The sequence below is a fragment of the Paralichthys olivaceus genome, chromosome 3 (assembly GCF_024713975.1).
Source record: "Paralichthys olivaceus isolate ysfri-2021 chromosome 3, ASM2471397v2, whole genome shotgun sequence".
NCBI lineage: Eukaryota > Metazoa > Chordata > Actinopteri > Pleuronectiformes > Paralichthyidae > Paralichthys > Paralichthys olivaceus.
In genome coordinates this window covers 12,119,378-12,143,252 of record NC_091095.1, presented here as the reverse complement: position 1 = coordinate 12,143,252, position 23,875 = coordinate 12,119,378, and the positions used below count along the sequence as shown (strand labels likewise).

General features: G+C 38.9%; 1 protein-coding gene and 1 long non-coding RNA gene across 5 annotated transcripts in view; one reads left to right on the top strand and one right to left on the bottom strand.

Moving 5' to 3' along the window:
• The window catches only part of pex5la (peroxisomal biogenesis factor 5-like a), a 78,275-nt gene that overhangs the window by 28,219 nt on the left and 26,181 nt on the right, over positions 1 to 23,875 (top strand). For 2 of the 3 annotated variants that reach the window (XM_069521957.1, XM_020080546.2), the window contains exons 2-3: positions 11,321 to 11,425; positions 21,188 to 21,299. In XM_069521957.1, coding sequence (XP_069378058.1) covers positions 11,321 to 11,425; positions 21,188 to 21,299 — 217 coding nt within the window. The remainder of the gene's footprint in view (positions 1 to 11,320; positions 11,426 to 21,187; positions 21,300 to 23,875) is intronic. The other variant, XM_069521958.1, reaches the window with a different exon arrangement.
• Positions 1 to 23,875, bottom strand: part of LOC109625335 (uncharacterized) — a 102,399-nt gene that overhangs the window by 54,178 nt on the left and 24,346 nt on the right. The gene's annotated exons all lie outside the window — the stretch shown is intronic.

The following is a 23,875-nucleotide window of genomic DNA, read 5'->3' as shown; positions in this document are numbered from 1 at the left end:
TAATGATTTAACAGGTGACACCAGGGCTTACATGGTTGATTTGTTTATGTATCACGGCTGCTCAAACAAGAGCCCATTCCCCGTCTTTGTGACTGACAGGACCATAAAGAACCATCCCTGGAAGCCATGGATCCCTTTAAAGCTTTATTTTTCTAGAAAAAGAGAAGAAAAAAGAAGCTGTCTTCTGCTGCTAAAAAAAGCTGAAGTCAAAACAAAGCCTTTAACTTGATTCTGTGGTATCTGATAGTGGAGCTGTCTCTGGAGAATACACACAGCTTTAGGGGGAAGGAGAGGGAAGGGGAGCATAGCACAGCATAGTGATGTTAGTGTGACCCATGCAATTAGTAAGATAAGAGGAAACATGAAAAAGATTTCAGAAGATAGTGAATGACGTGAATGAGTGATTGTGATTCTATTGTTCTTTAAAATAGACATAAGTGACAAAATGGCAGCCTAATTACTTTAAATTATTTTCTCTCCAGATCTCCTATATGTCCTATACATCCAGCGAGACTGCTAAATCACAGCATATGTTCTATTTTATATACTGTGGTCTGATTTACACAATATAAAATATTAATATATGCAGTAATGGGGGAGAAATGGAAACGTATTATCCACAACTCAGAATTCTAAGCTCAACAATCTCGTAACCTCAGCAAAATCCTCGTCTTTTTCTTAGCCAAATCGTGGCTAATGAAATGTTCATCCGTCAAAAAGCATCTCAAGTGAGCACCAGAGCCAAGAGCTGCCTGTAATGAATACCAGGGGCCACGTTTTACACCACGACACTTCCTGAGTCATTCCCCTCACCACTTCACAAGTATTTTCAGTCAAGTGGAAACAGTGTCCAGTGTGCATACATATTAATGAGTCAAACATACATCCTCTGGTGTAAGTTGCCAGTTGCCCCTCGAGTCGGGCCAGTGTACAGCCTAAGTTGAAACTGACAATAATTTTACATGCCCTGGGATCCTGTGTTAATGTTTTATGAGCAGCAGTCTGTCTTTCACGTTCATGTTTCAACACAGGCCTATAGTATCCATAGGGATTACATACACATTGCTACCATCCAGGGTTTGGTTGCACAGGGGAAGTGATCTTGCACTGACCTCCTGACCTTTGACCAGCAGGAATGGATTGTCTCTTTGGAAGAAGTAACACCATTGTCACCCTCTGATTTCACACTACATTTAATGCAAGTATGCTTTACAGTATATCGTGCGTCTGTAGGACTATAAGTGATAAACACAGTTTACACCTACATGATCTTCATTGGCAGAATAATTTTGCTCAGTTGTTCTGGAGCCGTCAGTGCTCAAACTTTTAATTTCTATGCACCTTTACTTGTTGAGACTTTGAGCTACGCGCATTTCATCTATGTGTGAAGGCGATGTGACACCTGAAAGCTTCAGAACAACAAGTAACTGACCTTTGAGTGCAGATTTTGTCAATTGCTCAAGAATAAAATGCCAAGCTCAACAAAAAGTACTGGAAAAACTAAGTTTATTTGCAATAAATCAACATGACATTTATGTTCAAGGTTAGGGGGTGAGATGTGAATTGTGGTAAGGTTAGGTTAGTAGGTTATTCATGAGTTGTTCATGGTTAATGATAGGGATCGATCCAATGAATGGAAGTCAATACAAAGTCCTAATAAGGATAGCTGCGCAAACTTGTGTGTGTGTGTGTGTGTGTGTGTGTGTGTGTGTATTCATGACTGGCTGACAGCCTTTTATATGTCCTCCAGATGCAGAGACACGATCCAGTTACACTGTGAATAGATGGATCTTATTTGCATGAGTTGCTCTCTATTCAGAACCTAAACTGTATAAGACAGATCTTAAGTCCAGCTCAGCCTCGACATTACTGGATTACAATGTTAAATACACATCCAGTAATTGATGTAGAATAATCAGTAGAGACTGATTAATATTGATGAGTGATTGATGCAGAGAGTATAGTAGTGAAACAGAGATGGCATGTGAAGATTTTGTGTACTCAGAGCTAATGGAAGAGGGCCTCACACTCTGCATTCATTTGTCACTTTCAGTGCAGCCGCTCTGCTTTCAATCAAAAGGTTTTCAGGGTTAGAAAATGACTGGAAATATTCATTCTTATTAAAGAGCATGCAGCTGAATTTCTTGACCGAGTTATCGCTAAATTCAATTTGAACAAAAACTGAAAAAGGACAAAGTGAACATTTGATTGTTGGCTTGTACTGTTGTTATAATTGTTAACTTTTGTGATTTAATTTTGATTACACTGTTACAAGTTGAAGTCAGCCGCACAGGTATAAAAATAACTACATGTATTATTGGCTTATATGACATATATCTTACCTAAAATGGATAGACAGAAATCTGACATTTATTGATTTTTCATTCTTTTTCTTTAATGTTGATGATTACATGTTAAAATCCCAACTCTTGGCAACGATTGAACCCATCTGTTGTCAAAACTAACATTTAACATTGACAACAACATTTTAATATTGAAGAACGCTTTTTTTTTTTTTTTTTTTTTTTTTTTTTACAGAGTCTAATAATCTCTTGTTTTCTTTTTTGACAATAATCCCTCTCAGGATTAACTGGACTTTAGTCTTTAGATTAGTTATGAGGTTTACAAAACCAGATGAGTGTGTGTGTGTAAGGGTAGCTGTCCGGAGGCAGATTTGGATTAATAAATCAGGGATTGCATCCAAGATAAATAGAAGTTTTTTGCTGTAGATGTGTTTTAACTATACCGTATTTATTCAGCTTGTGAAAAACACCTGCTCGTTTGTGGAATTTGGTTTTTAGTGATGGTGAACATCCTCCTGACGTTCACAGCAAACAAAGGTGAATAAACTGTGGTGTTTAAGCTGCTGCAGACGATATCAGGGTGTTACTGCCTGAAAACAAATCAGATGGTGTCAGACTCAATCTCACCTCAGTCTAATAAATCAATAACGACGTAACCTACTACTCTGAGTTAACGGTGTAGTCTCATTAAAATGTAAATGTGACATTAAACAAACAATATCTGCAATGCCTCTCATTATATATATATATTTGTTATAGTGAGAATATGATCAGTGGGCTGTGGACCATGTGATACAAAGTAAACATGAACAATAGAAGTTTTTTTTGCCTAATTAATGCAATAAACCAACACAGAATGAGCAAATGCAACTGTGGGTTAACTTTTTCAATACTTCCTCATGATTGTCTCACCAACGCTCATGTGATATTATCTCACCTGAGTAAGCTAAACCAAACTTTAGAGGTATTTACCTGATTCGCAGCAGAAGCCTAACATGCCCGGCAGTAGGCAAATGCTGCAGGTGCAGAAATGCAGTCGCTGGGTTTCTTACAGCAAATCGCCTCAAACCTCTTTTGTGGACTGAGGGATTTAAAGCGTCACCAAAGCTTAAATCCAGGCAGACTTGTCTGTCAAAGTACTATGAAAGACATTCCTGATGGCCAAATACTTTCATACAGATCACCGGCTAAGCATTGCTGTCTGAGCAGTCTGTGGGGGGGGAAATCTGTGCAAATAGAATAAGCTGATTCACTTTAAAAGTGGCTGAGGAGTAGAAAACAAAGAGGGAGCTGAAGTGATTATAGTTCTTTGGGTCCAATTCAATTCATCAATTTACTTTAAGTACTGGCTTATTTGAATCAAATGTAATCCTATATTTATACTTTTTGCATTTTGAATTGTTTTCATTCCAGATATTTGGTTAATGTTAAATAAACCAAACTAATTAGTCTTTGTGCTCCGTTAACTGCTGACTTGAACTACATTATTTATCATGAGCTGTTTTCAGACATGAAGTCCAGAACATTGGGTCCAGACATTTGTCAAACTTTGGCTTTTACATATGAAGAACATAGCAGGAGCTTGTCTGAGTCAGACACACACACACACACACAACAGGAAAATCTCCTGGTTATTCAGGCAGGACATGACGTATAAATTATGCTGCATAAAGCACATGTTTTTGTTTACAGCACATCAACACTGGCGTAGGGTCTTATCACCAAAAGCTCTCGAGTCTTGTACTCACACCATAGAAACATTATTGACACTCACTCGCTCGTTGTGAATTTGCCTGCTGAATAAACTCTGACCTTCTCCAAACATTTTTGCAAAGTTCTGGAAAATATTCGGGACTCTTGACATACACACCCTCTGGATAAATTCAGGAAAATGCCCATACTTCAGTGCATGTCTGAAAGCAGCTGAGACTGGTGTCACTCTTCGAATCTACCTCACAGCAAGAAAGTCTAACTATTACTTTAAATCTGTAATAATGACGCAATGTGCAGGCATCACAGTTTGCTTAATTATTTCTAGTTTCTTAACTTTGATCATCTCTAGCACTAAAGATGCTACATGTTATAAGCAAAAAAGAAACAATTAAATCAGACAACTTTAGCTGCAGCTTCTGATGCTTCTAATTAGTTCAGTGGCCTGAATTGCACTTTTGTTATTGTGGAAATTAGGTAACCAGAGAAATAAATCCACCATGTTGTGTTTCAGGGTAATAATTACGTGCACGTTAGAACAATTGCAGTTATGCAAGATAATTTTGCCACAAGCACAAAAGAACATTTCTTCACAAAGTAAATAGTGACCTGAATCTGAATGTGCCTTAAAACTGGTTTTTGGGCTTAGAGAGTTGGATCATGTCTCGAACAAACACGTGTTTATTGGGCTGGCAATGAGTTAATGTCACATTTTTCAAGTTTTTATAAGCCACTCAGGGAAAACGAGTGGTAATAAATAGATCCTCAGGACACAAACCTTGGCGCAGAGCTTAGTTATTTGAATTGGAGCATAAATATCCCTCAGCTACAGATTTTAATTCTGGACATGATTTGTATTGGCCATCATCTAAAAAATCTCTTGTCATTGTCAGAGGTAAACACAGTTAATTATGCAAATTAATAGACAACATATAATATGACGACATCATATGTGTAAACACAGCTATAGCTGCCAGCACTCTTCATTTATCATAATAATAAATCCCTGGAAAGCCAATAAACAGTGACAGATATGAGTGGCCTCAGCTGAACGATAAAATTGAAAATCTGTGGTAACATTGATGAGGTTAGCTTAGTTTATCCAGAGTATTAACTCTATTGGAAGTCAGTTCTTGGCTTTAACAACTAGAGTGCTAAGGATCCTATGACACGCTAAGCCTCAGCAGCAGAGTGATCAGCCTACTAAGTGTGTGTGTGTGTGTGTGTGTATGCATTGTGATTATCAAGTTATCATCTGAAAGGTGTGTTTGAAACATGTAACACTGGCCTATAATTTCACACCAACAAAGCCAGCAGCAGCACAGATGAGGTGCCGTTATTTTGTGCTTGTTTGATACAAACCTGATTGCCTCAACGTAAAAAGTGGCACAGCTGAGGTTGTACTTTAGGAGATATATGGTGGTACAGTGCAATTTTATTCCTAGTTTTGGCTGAAAAATATACCTACACTCTCTCTCTGAATCACCATTATTACAGCTCAGAACCAGTGGTGTCTCACCTCCCCATCTACTCTACTACTGCCACTATAGGTGCGTTTTAAAAAGCCAGGAACACCTACAATTCTCCAGTAATTCACTTCTTTCTTTTTTTAAATTTGGAGGAAAATCTGAAAAAGTTAACTTAAAGGACCAGTGTGTTAGATTTAGTTGAGAGGGATCTATTGGCAGAATTGATTATAAATCAATCCTAGCAATGTTCTCACTAGTGTGTTTCGTCTAAATTGTACAAATTGTCCAGATTGGACAAACTAAACAACTTTTTGAGTTTTCATAAAAATTTAAGGCTACCATGTTTTTTTTATGTTTGGAAGGGGAGGGTAAGGTGAGGGGTATTCAACTGCAACATGCAAATTCACCACTCAATTCTACACACTGAACCTTTAAAAAAAAGCTGGAACCTGAGTGTAAAGTAGCACATTTATAGTACATTTATTTTTAAGACAGCTCGGTTAAATGCCCCAAATTACTTAATCCCCCTTATTAATGGCCTCCTAATTAGTACACAGGAAACACTGTACTTCTTTTTACTAATCAATATGTATAAAGTAGTAAGTGGAGCATTAGATTGTGTGTGTAGAGATAAAGTCCAACAACTCTCCATGCTAATCGATACACCTCGCCTTTTCCATTTTGCTCTGCAACAGGACTCCGGCCTCCAGTGTTGTCGCACTCCAGATGCACTGGTGAATGCGCTGGTGCCTAGTTTCAGTGGGAAAGCTGGAGTGTGACTTCAGTTCAGCGCTGATGTCTGAATCTGAGGATCAGAAGGTTACGTGAAGCCCTGTTAGGAAGCCGTAGGCTCCTATTGAGGCACGTTCGATGCCCAAAGGATCTGCTTTATCACGATTTGTTACAGTCAGCATAAGAAGCTTTGGCAATCTACTCATTATTCGCTGTCTAACTTCTCACTGGGGCCAGAAGTCTTTCTAATATTTTCCTCAAATGTCCATAGTTTTCATTCCCCGACTGTGATCAATATTCCATCTGCAGAGAGACACCCCAGCTATCGTTTTGTGGCATCTCTCTGAAGCCAAGAGCGAATCATGAGAGGTGAGAGACTAGATGTTTGCCAGCAGCACAGAGAAGCATCAGAAACCACAGTGTATTATTAGAGCCAGCTGATGCTGTAGCATGTGGCAAACATGACGGCAGATTGGTCTCCAGGTTCAGACCATTCTTTGCAATAGAAAGTGAAATAGTTTTTTTTGTCTTTAGTCCTTTTTTGTCCGTCTGCAACCAAAGCTTTATAAATGTGGCTATTTTTCCCTTGAGGCTCTGGGATAGATCTGGTGGGGAAGCCTCTTCTCTGTTACATAACACAAGACTTAAATGTCACCTGTTTAACACGATAAAATGGATCAACAGAGAGGTGGCCTGATTTAGAGCAGTAGGTATTCCCTCATGAAATCCAGCCTTCACAGGAACTGTGGAGAGGCCTGTGAAGTGCATTTTATATTACAGAAGCATTTTATACTGTATTAACTTTTTTTAAATTCAGGCGGGAACATTGGATGTTGTGCATGAAATTTGGACATAATCAGTCTATGCTCAGTAACATGTAAACATGTAGATGGGAATGTGAAAGAAATATTATTTTAGCAACTCATGTAACCATCATAATCAGACCAATGCCTTCTTCAAAATAAACTGATTATTGGTGTTCATTTAAACAGAGTCACTATTTGAGATGACAAACTACTGACTACCAGACATAAAATGTCTACATCACAAACAGTATGTAATGCTACAGTGGAACAGGTTTGTTACACAACATGACTGACAGTCTGGACAACTTTGTATTTGGTCAGACAATCACCTTTAAAGGATTTATTAACTTTACATGGGAAACCTTTGCTCTGAATTTTTTTTAAATAATGGTTGAGGGCAGTATGCACAGAAAAGAAAAGCTTGATGTTTCAGTCACTATACTAAGCCAGACGACAGGAACAGGGACCTGAGATGACCCCTTCATACCAAAGTATGGTAGGGTTACACCCCCTCAGTACCGTGTCCGGCATACTGATGAGGCACCTTGAACTTAGATATCTGATAAGTACAGTACTGCCATGTCCCAGTAGTATTTCATCTCTAAAGAAGCTTCCTCGTGTATATTCAGGGACACATGAAATTCAGTATAGATTATTTCATCATGCCACAGATGATACAATGCAACAGTGCTGCAGTAAAAATGTAATTTTACTCATCATTAGTCTGAGTCTCCATGCATGCCTTTGTTGTTTAAGATGGATTACATGAGAATGTACAGATGTGTGTTTTACTCCTGCTCAGTATATTGATACTGTTGCAAAGCCCACTATTCACACAATAAAATCTTCTTGGGTTTTGAAGTTTGTCTACTTGTCAAGGGTTGGCCTTAAGATTCCGAGCGCTTTCAAAATTTCTGGTAAATAGAAAACCTGAATCCTGTTATAAAAGATGAGTCGAAATCAGTTTAGTTACATTTTTGATTAGTTAAAGGGTCCATCATTATTTGTGATGCTGCTTTCAGACTCTAAAAGCAGCAGTTTGACTCAGGTTAAAAGAACATGTGCCTCTTTCACCCAAAAGCAAACAAAGGTTTCTCTCAGGTCATTGCTTCTGCCTGAAATTGAAACTGCAGTTTTTTTTTAACCTTTCTTCCCTGACCAAACTCTCTCCAGACTCCTGTCACTACCTCTGAAACTTCTGGTTTGTACTTTCTAATGAAATTCATAAAGATCCTCAGTCCTGCCTCTGAGAATACCTGTGTATGACACCAACGTACCAGTAAATGTATTAGCTTGGATAGATGACCACACTGTGATGGCTGGGAGGTAGTATATTGAATTTCTTGAAATATACAGTAACACTTAGGTGCCCATGCCACCAGCAGCACCTAATGATTGGATTATGATTTGATAAAACTGTTTGCATAATGACACGGTCCATTTCATCTGCTGAGGATAATTTGTTTTTCTGATTTTATCTTCCAGAACTGCAGCGCCCAAATTTTTACTCTGAAATCAGTTGATCAAAACAATTAAAAATTCACATTCCTGTCTTTGATATTGTTGATTATTCTCCCTTTTGGCAGCTTGTGTAATAAAACAAAAGCTTCCATTTTTCTTTCTTTCAAACAGCTGTCAGGAAAACAAAGTTTTAAAAAAGACAAAGGTTATCAACCACTGTCACTCTGCGACGTGCGGCCCAACACATCGATATTAATTGCTAGAAGAATTACAGCCAGTTTAGCAAAAGTTGGCCTAAAACCACAGAGCAGCCAAGACTGTACGCCAACACAAACTGACTATGAGAAGATATCCTCGCCACTGTTGGCTCTTACAATACCTGCACATACGGCAAAGAGGGAACATTCAGCACTGTTCAAACTGCATCATCTGCCATTCAGGAAAAAAAAACCTTAAAGCAAATGTTCAGGCTTGTTTTGATCTCTTCTGAATCATCTCTGGCCTCATGGAAAACACTTTGCTCCTGGCAGCCGCGTTAGCGAAGGATGTTGTTCATTTGCACTGAGCGAGTCGAAGCCAGGGAATGGGCTCAGGTGGCTTTTGGGACTTTATTATAACATTAGGCTTTCAAGGAAAACTCTGAGCGCATGCATTTTGTGACATGATCGGTTGATGAAATCAGTGGCAGAAATGCCTAATCCATTTTTCTGGCGAGTGGAAACATGAAGAGCACTAACAAGATCCAGCTAAAAGGCTTGCAGGGTGCTTCATGTTCTGTCTACGCAGCCGACTTCACACAGTTTGCAAAATGTAGAAACTGAGTGTGATGAGCAGCAGTTTCTCTCTCTCTCTCTCTCTCTGGTCAGCAAATTTGATTGCAGGAGGATGAGTGCTTGTATAAGATGAAATGTGTCGTCTCCTGTGACAGAGGTAATTCTGTGACATCTGCGAGATGATTAATCGCTGAATGTATAATCTATCTTGCGGCTGTGGGTAGATTGTTAAAGTGAATGAATGTTTGAGGGGAGGCGGGTGGTTTCTGCAGTCCAGCTTCTGTCATAAAGTGAAGGTGAAGAGAATGACAATAGTCAGGCGGAATCAATTTGAACTCTTATGTAATCAATTTTTACTGTTATGTAATGTGGCAGTCGCAATTATCGTGTAAGGTCCACACAGTTGACTTCCGAGAAGAGCCTGTGGGTGGTAGCTGAGGGCAGGACAATTGATGCTCGGAGGGTAAATGTTGGTATCGCGGTCACAATTCTCAGTCATTGAGTTTATACTGATTATGTTGTCTAAATAATTGTAGTAACGAAACAATCAACTGTTTGAGTGACCAGCCGCATTACAGCAGGCTCCCTGACTCCAAAAGTGTAACTCCTTTCTAATTATGTTTTCATTTATTTGTGGCTCTTAGGAGCAGACAGTTCACAAATGGGTGTTAATGTGGATTAACAGCTTCTCTCTAGTGACTGTTAAAGAGGGGACTGTTGGTGATGTCCCATGTGAATAAAAAGGATTTTACAAGTGAGTGATAACAACAACACAACTTTTATTGTGACTTAACATTATCCTTAGGTGTAACATTAATTAATTACTATTTGTAAATGTTATTGTATTTGATTATATGAAGTTATATTATCTTGGAACAACTGTAACAATTTGTTTTACATCGCACTGCTCAAATATGTGGGACAATCAAGTACTTCCAGAAGTTACACTTAGGAATTCAACCAACACATTAATTATATTTTTGAAGAGAACTTTGTTTCCGGACATTCACCTTCAAACAGATGTTTCACTAGGCAGGATTTTTCAGTACAAATAACTTTGTCTAAAGCCACTTATGTACAGATGCAATCTGTTAAACAGTGTCCCTTTGTAAAAAACATTTCAGAAAATATTATTTTAATTGTTTTTGGTAGCTTTCATTTGATAAGTCAAAGCAGAAATGCAATCAGGAAATGGTTAGGGGGCGAAAAGAGGCAGAGAAGCGTTTGACATGCAAAGTTCCCTGGCCAGAATCAAACCAGAGACTTTCATAGTGATTTCAACCAGGTTAGATTGATGGTTAGAAAAACTAAACGAAATGTACCTCACAATAGTAACAGATGAGTACTGTTAGATTGAAATAGCTTTTATTTATTTCCTCCTTTATTCTCAAATCATCTGACATCATCACACAGGTTTGAAAACTCATACACACTGAGCACTGCTGTTGTAAGGTCTGCATATAACCATTATTTTCTTCAGCAGTTTATCTATTGATTATTTTCCCAATTAGCCGTTTGGTCTAGAAAATTCAAAATGTCTGTCATAATTTGCCAGAGTTCTTCAAAAGTTTTACTTTGTCTGACAAACAGTCCAAACCCAGATATTTAAAGCACATCACAGGAGACTGAGAAAATCCCATAATATTCACATTCAAGAAACTGGAACTATTTAGGTTTTACAATCACAACCTATAGCAATAATATCATAAACTAGTAGACGCATCATGCACACACAGTACTGTACACACATTAGGCTGTAGGGTGTGTAATGAGCTCTGAACAATATTCTGTCATCATACTGTGGACAAACAATGCTGTGGACCAACATGCTCATCATTGTCTCAAGTCAAACCCTCTACATTGTGCAGTGACCCTCCTCTCATCGCCATAGTCTTGTGGAAATGTCTTCAGTCTATGTTTTGTTGTTGTTAGACAGCCCCCTCAGTAATTCATCCTCATAAGCTAAAGTCTGTTCTGTAAGATGCCCTGGATGAGGATAAAAAAATTAAAATCACTGAGTTGTCCAACTGTCCTGACACAAGTCATTGTTGATCTCACTGTTGTAGGGGAAAGACTCTAGGGCTGCAGATAAGACTGTTGCCATGGTCCTGAAGGAGATACCAAGTAAGGCGTCATCAGAAGGGAAGCCCCTCCTCACAGTGACTACCAAGGTGGGCAGAACCATTTCAGAAACCTCCCTCGCCCTCCCTCCCTGCCTCAAAGTGGAACGTCTTCCTGTGCTGGTTACACTGAAACACTAGCAAAGCTTTAAGTGTCCTACAACTGACCTCCACTGTCTTCTAACGTATTACTTAAGCAACAATGATTTCAGCTGCTCTATGGGGTATAAAACCCTTCTACAGCGTCACTGCATTTACACAAACAGTGACTGATGACCTTGTGATCTGTAGAAGCAGCTTCCAATGGCTGCACTTATCAATGTTAGTCAAATTAGCCTTTGAAAGATTAATAGTGCTCTTCTACTTAACTTTTTCTGCGTGTTTAATTCTGTACGGGGGCGATTAACCAGAGGGTCAACACAAATTTCCTCTCTCACTCCTAATCAGGTCAGAAAAAACTTCCCCATGAACTTTTTACACCTCATAAGCAGCTAATCCTCAGCACAAACAGTGTATGAATGCATTTTCAAAACGCAACGACACATAGCATGGCACTGAGCTATTGACTGAGACATCTGTGTGTAAAGTACTGCAGCAAGTGACTGTGTCCGCTTTCACTTCTTTGCTTGTTTTGTGTTGTAGCTGGATGGAGTCGGTTCTCCAGATGCCAATATGAGTTCTTCTTGCTCTGTCCTTCATTGCTTCTGTCCAGTGTGTGTGTGTGTGTGTGTGTGTGTGTGTGTGTGTGTGTGTGTGTGTGTGTGTGTGTGTGTGTGTGTGCACTGATTTGTGTTTCCTCTTATATCTGTCTGTGTTTAAATAACCTGGAGCATGCTTTATACGTGTTTGCTTCTCTAATACAATGTCTGGTTTGATAAGCCGTCATACAACCGAGATAATGTTCCCACTCGAGTGGAAAGGATTTAATAATGGTTCGGCAGGAGATAAAGCTATTTTACACCAACATATGATTATGATGTTTATTTTGTTCTAATGTGTCAATCATGATTTGTTATAATTAAAATTACTCTATAAGGAAAGGTCAAGCTCCCTCTATAACAGTTTTGCTAATTCAGGAGCATATATTGAGCAGATTCAATCCCCTTAAGGTGCTGCAGTGTCACAGAAATCAATATGATGACACAACAGCTCAATAATTACATGTTCAGTTCAGTTGTGTATTATCCCTGTTGGGAAACTTGGCTTGCAGTCAGGTGCACAAGATAAAACACATTAGGTACAGTACATAAAAAATAATATGAATACAAAACTACAATGTAAAAGCAAAACACCATTTAAGTCTACTGAAGTCCCTAAAGTTATTGAGCTAAGATAACATCTCCAACTGAGCAGGTTTTTTACAAAGGGAAAATGAGTTTCTACTTCTATTGCAGTTGTAACAGGCTGCTTTAAATCTCTGGCCTGATTGAACGGTTTCCACCTCACAGTGCAGGAGCTGATTTGTACAGACTAATATAGACCTGCTCATGACATTTACCACCTTCCATCCCTCTGAGGAAGAGACACGACTGACTTAGAGCACAAATACATGTCCACTTTACTGCTCTTATATTACACTGTTACTTCACAACACTGTCTGAACCATTATCCAGTTCACTGAGTGTCAGCAAAGACTCAGGCCTCACAGGAATTACAGTAATGAGTTTATGTTGTTGGAAATAAATACACAAATATTTGCTTATGCCCAGAAAGCTCCCTCAACCCTACAGTAGTGAACAATGTCTAGCACATAACACACTGTTTTATGACGCATGATGAATATTTATGTAACCATGACTACAGATGCCATTAATTAAATTACTATCATTACTACCAAACCAAATTCATATTTCAATTTTCACTAATTATCTAAAATAACAATAATAATAAATTATATGTAACCAGAATATCCATCAAGCTCATACAGTAATCACATGTGAGCCCAAATGATAAATTAAATGTGCATTACGTACACAATAACCATTACTGGCATAATTGATCTTAATCAGAGTCAATCTAACCATGTATCTTGATATGGATTTTTGGTCTCACTGCCCGGCCCTAACCATAATATATGGTCCTATTTTTAAATCCAGTGTTTTTCCTGACGATATGCACCATTAGTCCATTACATCAGAACAACAGCCCATTTAAAAACAATGTAAGTTCTGAGTTCAGCCTTGTTTCAGATGGACGACGATGATTCTGACATTAAATAAATAGGTTGGGTGGGTTTTATTAGCCTGAAAGGCCATGGCGTCAATACTTCAGCCTGAAAACACCACAATTAACTGCTGCTGTCAGTCAAATCACATTTCCAGTAAAAACCTGCAACATCGACATCAAGTCTCTTCTCAGAGCTGCAGAGCAAAACAACGCAGCAAACGGAGAATAAACCTGCATTACTGTTCAGGCCTGCTTGTTGTGTGCACCACACTTAACTCTCTCATATGCAATTACACACACAGGAGTAAGCAGCTGCTGCAAGTCAGCATTGTTTTACTCAGAGTAGATGGTAAATATTTAATGCCTGAACTGCAGAAGCAAGTGTAAGAAAAAAAAACAGATTAGGTTGCTTGTTTTTCTTTCTTATGTAAAGAATTGAATATCCATCCGTAGATTTTTTAAGTTCAGAAGTTGTGCCTCACTTAAATGTTTTGCATGCTACTTTGCTTAAAACCATCTCCAGGGAAATAAACACAAATTTGTGACAACTGTGGTGTCAAACCGACTACTTAATGTAGTTTTCACATGGCCAGACAAAAACTCATGACTGGACTTCTTCTCTCTGGTGGCTGAGATGGCTGCAGTTCGAGAGGCACCATGTCCCAGTTTGATGTCACTTAGCAAGTGACAGAGGCTAAGTGACAGGCTTTGGCTCCTCGCGCCATATGTCAAGTCAAGTCTATTTGTAAAGTGCAATATGTCTCAATAGGCTTTACCAAGTCAGGGGTTTAAGACCACCACAGACTGAAAAGATAAGGGAAACTTGCAAAAGAGCCAAAAATGGAAGCAGCTTGAAAAATGATGTCATATACTTCTATAGCAACAAGGTGAAAACCAACGGTTTAACACTTCTTTCCATTCGTTAGTGCCATGAGGGAGGACTCCTACTGGCATGATACAAAAGTTTGTGAATGTTATGCACTAAATTGCAACCACAGATATCACAAAATCCCAAGAAGCTGCAAACTGTGAAACACAATAACAAAATCTCACTTTACTGGGAACTTAAGACTTGCATTATTGCATCTGAAATTAATTTGCTGCTGAAAGGGTAAATCTGGTGATATTCTATATTTTTCTCAACCACAAATCCCATTAGAAGCAGCAATAAATAGATTCTACAAACAGTGTTACCTGTATAGCCAAAGTCTCTTATATCCTATTCTTTGCCACTGACCTCATATATTGTCTAAATGACTATATGTGAGTTTGGTAACTGTTCAATATTAGACAATGTAGAAAAAAATACCAGTGTTATGAGTAACACTGAATGAAAATACACAATATAAAAGAATTAGCTCTGCTTTATTAGAATTTAATTTCCAATTTTGCAGCATAGGACAAAATGATCCAGCCATTATGATAACTCCAAAATACTCATCTAACTCTACGCCAATATGCAGGCTCCAGTATGGGAGCACATGAAGCAGCTCATCGTCACCCACAGTAACAGCTTCAACAGAACCGTAATAAGGAAACTACATAATTAAGAAATAATTAAACAACATAATTACGAAATAATCACCAAGACAAAATATACCACTAAAAACACAGATGCTTAGGAGTTACATGTGAAATAATTCCTCATCACAACTTGAGGAAATCACATATTGAGTGAGACCTTGGCCTTAATCTTTTTAAGACAACTCACACAGCCCCGTAGGTTTTATCTAACCACTGTTGTAAATTTCCCTCTTTGATATTTTGGATCCACGTTTCCCTTCCTGTAGTGTTCTCCACCTTCTCCTCCTCCTGTCCTCAGCCTCCTTCAAAGCTATGGCAGGTTTAACTGGTGCACAGCTCCCCTGATAGCAACATCTGAGAGATCTCCTGGAATCAAGCCCAAGTGGCACAATTAGCTGAAGTTTTCCATGACATAATTATCTAGATTACTCCTTAAATAACTTGTAAACAAAATGACAAGGTGTTTTGGAGAGGGGAAAAAGGTACAACAGGAGGGAAGCAAAGGAGGAAAAAAGATAGTGAGGGGAAACGCTAACCTGCTTGCAGTCAGAGTAATGGGCAAACAGCTCAGCATCTCTCTTGGGTTAATCGTGAACGTTTAATTGGCATTTGCATGCTGCATGTTACCAAAAAGCCTGACGCATCTCCACAGATGAATGCAGTGGATCTACTGTCCTCGTTGTCTGGATTACTAGAAGAGGAGAATTCAAAAGGTCTCATCATTTCAATACCATTATTTCAAATTGGCCCCCATGGCAACCACAGGAAGGGCTTTGAAGAACATCAACATTGACTGTGTAATGGTCACTGCAGATAGCAGTAGTGAAGTGCAGACACAAGCATGATCCTCACAGGCAGGTGATTCTGCTCCCAATCTAAAGAAGCTCAACACAAAAATCAGACGGACAGTGTTCATTATTAGATGGCACTACAGACATAGTACATAAAGATGGACAACTGCTCAACTTCGTGCCACTATCCAAAAGTCGAGCCAAAATATCCCAGATATGAACGCCACCATCCTGCACATATGACGGTAGAGCAGTAGCGATCAGAGATGGGGCCCGGCTGGCAAAGTCCAACCTATGCACATGCTGGACCCATCATGAGTCAGTCTCAGCTGTCATCTAACGTCAACATCAAATAATTAAAACCAAACTTGAAAAATTAACACAAACATCAGGGTTATAAGAACAGCGTGAAACAACAGAAACCTTCTTTTATAAATATCAATTTTGACGCCCACTTTGACTTCTTAGTTTGGTCCATATCCCATCTGCTAACATGGAGCAGGTAGTAGTTATGTTCTGTATTGCAGCCAGCTGTCACATGGTGATTAAGATGCTTTGGCTTCACTTTTAGAGAGCCATCATGTCTTTCATCTATATACAGTCTATGGATGTAACCAATAGCAATAATAGATCATCTTCACTCAAAGAGTCTGCACTCAGGGTGCCGGCTCTGTGAGGCTGCACTCTGCCGCAGAATGTAGAATGGTGCAAAATGCTAACTCAATTATGCTAACATGCTAATACTGACATGATTTTCTCCATCTTAGCTTAGCCTGTGGCCAGAATTAACATTAGTTTCGCTCAAACTAAAGCTGAGGATGTCATTGGGATATTATAGTTTTGCAGGTATTCACTCATAATTAAACTGAGTGAGAAACTGATACACTGAGTGAGGGGGGATCTATTATAACATTTTAAAGGACTAACCTGAACACTCAGACATTGTTACAATGTTAGAACAGTTAACTGGTTTTAAAGATGTGGTTGGTAAGTCCACATTAACAGCACTGTGCATAATTGATGTTGTGCCTGAGGCAGTGCAGGAAATGAAATACACAAGCTGATTTAATGTCACAGAAACGCAGCACTCTCTGTGTGAGCTTTTGTAAAACTGAGATCAAAATGAATCCATGACTGTAAAAACAATGACACAGGCAAATTTATCTTTTTCATTTACTATTTAGTAATTCTTACTTGTAAGGAAACCTGAACGATACAAGTGGATGATGATAGTGATGTAAAAGAATGAATAAACCTACATAATCTAATACCTTCGATAAGTCTGAAATTAAAAATTATTACAAGGCTATGTTGGAGACAGCGATAAATGTAATATTTGTCAATTCATAATATCTCTCCAGTTCCAATAAAGATGATGTATTAAGTTTTTTAATGTTCATTCATTTTCAGAGCATAATAAAAACAGATGACATTTACTTGATTAAATATTTCAAATGAACCACAGCCCAAAACCCAATGATATTGAATATTATAATGATTTTAAAACAAACAAATGAAACCAGATAATTAAAATATTTGCCTCATAAATAACCGAAGATTCATTCTCTGTCCATTCAACTAGTCTATTAATTAACCATCATTTCAGTTCTAATTGGATGGACAAGTTTCAGATCTCGAACCACCCTGACACTGAACTTTAAAACCAAGCAAATACAGGTTATAAATCGTTTTCAGTGTAACTCAAGCTGTCTGAAAGTTTGGTTAAATCAGATCTACACTGTGAGGTAAAAATTTCAATAGCTTATTTTTAACAAGGTGCCAATTTTCTGAAAAATATACAGTAACATAGAGAGCTACCGCAGAGACACACACACAGGCTGAATAAAGTGCTTTGATATGGTAAATTATTATTAAAATATGAGCGCTGCTGTTTTTGTTTTCTGTGAATGACAAGCAGACTCTCCTCTCAGTGCTCGGGCTGCGTCCGTCAGTTTAATAATTTCTACCTTTGCTTTAGGTGGTAGTTTGATGAGTTGACTGTGGTTAGAAATCATCTAATTAAAACAGCAGAGGCCATTTGAGATGATTCATTACTTCCATTAAAGGCCGGCGGTTATGTGGCTATTATGCGGGTTTATGACGTTTTGAAGTAGATATGAAATGAAGCATTCGCTTCACTAACTACACCAACAACTGTAGTGCAGCCTTCAGACTCAATAACAAGCACGCACTGTAAACCACTCAATAAATTCGACCTTTAAAAACAAGTCATCCGCAGTGTATTCTCATCCGATGATTTGTCGCTGAAGTCCAAGATTGGGGGGAAACACATGGGGAGGCAGCAGCGGTGGGTGAAATCAGGTTACTTCACACTGTGAGACTTCCCCATGAACCAACTCTTTATTCTGACACCAGAACAGCACAAACTCTAATTACCTGTGCTGGGTCAGCGTTCTTGCTGAGGAGCACAAACTCTCACTAAACAAAGTAAAGCCCCTTCTCATTCTCCAGATTATTTATGTACATTTTCAAAAAACATGGGGTTGTGTTTCTCTCTTAGTAATTTTATCCTCCAGATTCTTTGATGTAACTCAACTCTATGTCAGATAACATTATTATCATTATTAACCAGCATTCCTGTTGTTCAAATATTCATAGAACAAAACATCATAAATTATAATTAGCTTTCTATTTCAGATTATGCATCATGTTCTGATTGAGTCTGCTGGAAACACAAACCAATTTAACAACTTCAAAAGTATCTTTAAATAGTTTTTACCATCTTAAGACTTCACAACTTCTAATTGTATAAGAATTGTTAGTAGACATGAATGTGAACAGATCATAGTTTGTATATAAGGATGGAAAAGTGAAGCCAAAACATCTTGATCACCACCTGGTGGCTGGCTAAATTATAGGTCTTGAATTTGACCTCATCCATGTTAGTGAATGGGACATGGATCACATTTTTTTTCCAAAGATGGTTCCTGTCATTCTAGGTAGTTCCTCTCACTCTGATGTATGTTCAAGTGTTAATTCTTCTGCTGAAACATCATGATTGACAGCTGAGACAAACTCACAATTGGCCGTGTGTGTGTGTGTATCGGCGGGATCTCACTTTACCACCGCTCCATGCCCCGATTGCTACTGCACAGACTCGAGATGGCAGCATTCGTAACCAGGCTATTTTGGCTTCATTTCTGGATGGTGGAAGGAAGTGGAGACATCTTATCATACAATCTATGGAACAGATTTTATGCTTCAGATGACTTCGACAGAAGAAAATAATTACTACCCGTTGTAGTCCATGTGCAAGAGTGAGGACTTTCTTCACATTAAATGTAGACTAGTTATTAAGATGTTACTGACTGTGTAGATTTGAAGGCCACAGTGAGGCAACAATAGATTCTCCTGCTGGGCTACATGTCTTGATAATTACAGGAGGAAAGGCTTTGGCCCATCCTTGCAGTCAGAGAGGAAATACTCGAGCCACAACCTCTCCAGAGTGGAAACAATGGCTGCATATATATGATTGTAAATAGACTTACTGCACAGTTATTTGCTATAAAACCTAAATCCACGTCAAACACATGGCAGGTTGTGTGCAGTCCATTACATGTTTGGTAATTGAACTTTTAGTACCTTCATTAAAATTCTGCTTACGAGTGCGGCCTGCAGAGCAACAATAACAAATATTGCGTTTCCTCACTGCCAGCATTATGTACACACTACACAGGCTGACGACAGTGATGGTGGTGGTTCACGATTCTATGAGACAGAACTGGTTTTCACCTCCAAATGATGAAGGATTGGTTGGCAGATTGTGTCCAACTGCACCTGGTGTATTAATAATGAATCAGAGGTAACTTATTCTGCACCTGCACTGGCAACGAGTACAAACCGGTGCATCACAGGCAGGGTGATCATGGTGTGGCAGATGTAAATAAGCACTAAGCATTCACTGGGTTTCTCTCAATGGTTCGCTCTTTGGTGACTTGAGATGACATGCACTGCTGTAAACTGCTCATCTTTCTGCAATAATCTAATTTCTGTAACAATATACAACTAATTCCCAGTTTTCTAAATGATATACAGTTAGAAGAGTTCCTGAGAAAAGGTTTTATATGTATTTAGTATTTACATGGTTGTCTTTAATGGTGTTGAACTGTACTGCATCATTTTGACATGTGTTAATAATGTGACAGACATGAGGACAGAAGAATATTAAACACACATTTCATTACTGTGGTACCTCAATCATATACACATTGTTATATTACCTCTCTCTGACTCTGTCAATTAAAACTGACAACTGTCTTTACAAAGGTAAAATTTATAACTGAGCTATTGTGCTGGTTTACAGTAGCTTCTCTACCTGTATCACATAAAGTGGCAACTGAATGTAAATAAACCAATTTACATTTGTTTCCACACATCAACAATAACATTTAAAAGGACAAAGGCTGCAGAGTCATCACATACATTTAAATGTGCCTTTTCAATAATCCTGTGGATAGCAGAAGAAATCCTACTGCTTGTAGATGGCTATGTGAAAGTAAAGAATTGATAAAAATAAATATAACATGCCAGGTCATGTGCAGAAAGATGGTAGAAGTTTGCGGAGACATCTCATCAGGGACAAGCTGCATGTATCGACTGGTTTTATACTTGCTAAGTGGTGCTGTCGTCCTTCTGAGGCCTGAAGGATTTAAAGGATTGTTTTGAGTGAAAGTATATACACTAAGCCAAGACAGCTGTGTGTGTGTGTGTGTGTGTGTGTGTGTGTGTGTGTGTGTGTGTGTGTGTGCATACACATGTGCGTATGATCATGTAGTCTTAAAACCACTGAAAGCGCTTTACAGTACATTTTTTTGCCATTCGCCCATTCACACATACATTCATACTGCCAACCTCCTGGTTAGAGGACGGCCCGCTCTCCCCCCTGAGCCACAGCTGTGATAGGGATCTCCATCAACCAATGGTTAAACATCAGGTGTATCAGAACAGAACACAATCTGGGCAACATCACCTATGACTACTATAGACATACATGTCAGTTCACATCAGTAGCACAAGTAAATAGTAATCAGTTAGCAAAGAGGGGTTTAATGTTTGATTACAATACTGTTTAAAGAGTGTCTTTGTGTTCCTTACATTTTAAACATCTGAGGGGATCAACACACATTTGAACCACTTCAGTGTATCTATGTCAAGATAAGATATGAGTCTGTACGTGACACTGAAGCACGACCAGAGAGTTGAATTTCACTTCATGTTAACATAGCAGACTTATGCAGAGGTTTTAATGAGGGGGTTTGACAGAAACATGCCGAGTGAGAGCCTTAATTGTCTCATTTGTTTGCCCTTTCAGCTGGTGAGTGAGCAACAAGAGAGCCGCCCGCTTCTGAGCCCTTCCATTGACGATTTCCTCTGCGAGACCAAGTGTGATGGCGTTTCCCGCCCAGTGACTTCCAACACAGCTGGTACCGTACAACCGTACAAAGATTCGTCACATTTATAACAGACCAACAAGCATTTGAAGTTTTGTTTTAATTGGAGTCATGTTCAAATTACTGCACTGCAGCATATAAAGGAAAAACTCTGTGGCTGTTAACACAAGAGGTACTTTCATACAAGTACACAATGTGCTTGAACGAGGAACAATTTTCTAAATATATTCAATGATGTCTGGTTTTGCTCAAAGCTACAGAACTAACAGTAAACAAAGACTTAAATGTTCACCTTACTGAAACAGAAATTGTGCAGGAGCGTCGGAGATATAAGTGGCCCCTCCTAGATTTACCACTGCTGTGTTTAGTACTATGATCATAGAAGAGCCAAAGATTCCATGTCAGTCTTGAGTCTCTTTGTGAGATCAGGCTTTTTCTGCCTGATTACAACATTTTTTAGCTGAATGAAAAAGAGAAAAATGAGGGTTTTCTACCACATTTTACTGTCGTATATAGTCGCACTAGTTTCTCTGGCCTCTCCTGCCTGGGGCTCTGCTCCTACAATATTACACGCATGCACGCACGCACGCACGCACGCACGCACGCACGCACGCACGCACGCACATGAGCAGAGAGGCCACCATGGAGAAAGTGAACTACATAGATGACAACTCTGTCAAAAGGAAGCGGAGAAGCAAAAATATTTTCCCATTCCCATTTCCTTATTCTGCAGTTGTAATTTTATACAACCACAGTGCACTGTTACACACAAGCTAAAACTAAAGCTGTCTGAATATAACCAGTACAACCATTGCAGAAGACGAGGGTATGAAGAGATGTGCAGCTCAAACCTCAAAAGTTAAAACCATGAGGAAATCTGACATTTCTCTGGGTTGCAGTCTCCTCCTCACCTTTCACATATCTGATGTTTCCATCTGCCTCTATTCTGTGTCTTCTGTGAAATGACAAATATGTCACATTCTTCATGTACATCATGATTTAATGAGTGTGTTTCTAATGCAGCTCGTCGCATTTTCTTTTAATTAACAGACAAACCTCACCACCTCAGCCAAGTGTAAAGGCTGATAATAATAGCTTATTGTTTATCCTACTCACAATTCAAAGCACTGGCCAAAAACTTTCTATTTCATTTTACCTGGAAAATATTAATACTTTATAATATCTTAAAAAATACCTTAAAGGGATACGCAACACTATGCCACTCACCAACGACTGGATTGAACTGAGCTGTGTTGGGATTGAGGGGGAGACTACTCTGGATTGTTTTACGTATAATGTGAAGTCAAGTCTAACATCTTCTTTAGTGTTCTTCTTTTTATTGTTCCAAATGTTGGTGTTTCAATAAAACCCAGAAACCTTTTCTTACTCACCCACTCCCACCTCCACAAAAAAAAAGAGCTTTGAATCGAACTGAGAACTGATTTGGAAAATCATTACAGTTCAAGTATATATTCATCATAATGACTTTATTCCACTGATACATGAAAATAAACTGGGTCAAAGTAGGTAGAATTTGTAAGTAAGTAGAATTTGACGGATCTGACAGATGCCAAGTGCCATCTTGGTTTCCACATGGATGGGACCTTGACCACTGAGCTGTATCATCATTTGAATTATGATTTGCAGAAGAAGCCTGCACAGCTGACATGTGTCATCTCCAAACTGGCCACTGACTGTGCTGATGCAGTCGGGTAAAATCTGGAATATGTTGTGGGGAAACTCTCAACCTTCTGTCTCTCTGAAGCCTCCTGCTGCTCCTGCTGTCGATGACGCAGGCCTAATATGAACTGGTCGTCCCAAAATCAACGAAAGGGTTAAATCCTGTCTAGAATGTCGTCAACATACAGTATATTAAGAATGGACAGAAGTGTTTCATCAAATCAAAGCTGTTTGTATACAGTGTACACATTCTCTGCATGTTTACAGGGTTTCCTCCTGCAGTCTGAAACCATTCATATGAAGTGGATTTTAGGTTTAACAGTCTGTCAATCTGTTTTCACACTGTGATGGACTGGCATCGCTTCCAGCGTTGTATGACACAAAACAGGAATTAGCAAGGAAAAGAAAAATCGATAATGAATGATAATTACCAGCTCAAATATGCTAATCCACATGAGACCTACATCATGCTCTCTCTCTCTCTCTGGCATGCTGTCTTACTTCCTTTTTATTTTGAGGTTGATGACTGTTCTTGAGTCTTGGTGGAAAAAAATCTATTATACATTTTAAACTTGTGTCATGTATGTGGGGTTTAGAAACACATCTGTTGAATATTTTTTCTATATTTATTAAAAAAAAAAAAAATGTCTGAAGCTACAAGCCAACACCTTTTCAGCTTCATGTTCCAACTGTAAACCATCCCTCTTACTCTGGTTGGTGATCCATCACTCACCATTTTACCGATGCAGGCTGAAACTCATTTATTCAAGCAGAAGGTCTCACCATCACCCCCCCCCCCCCAGGTGGATGAAACCCCCCTCTCCTCGGTGCATACACTTGGAAATCTTTTTTTTCTTTTGTCAGCACTCCGACCCGCTGGTTCAACAGGGATACGGTGGAGACGCCACAGTTCTCACGTTTCACAGCTG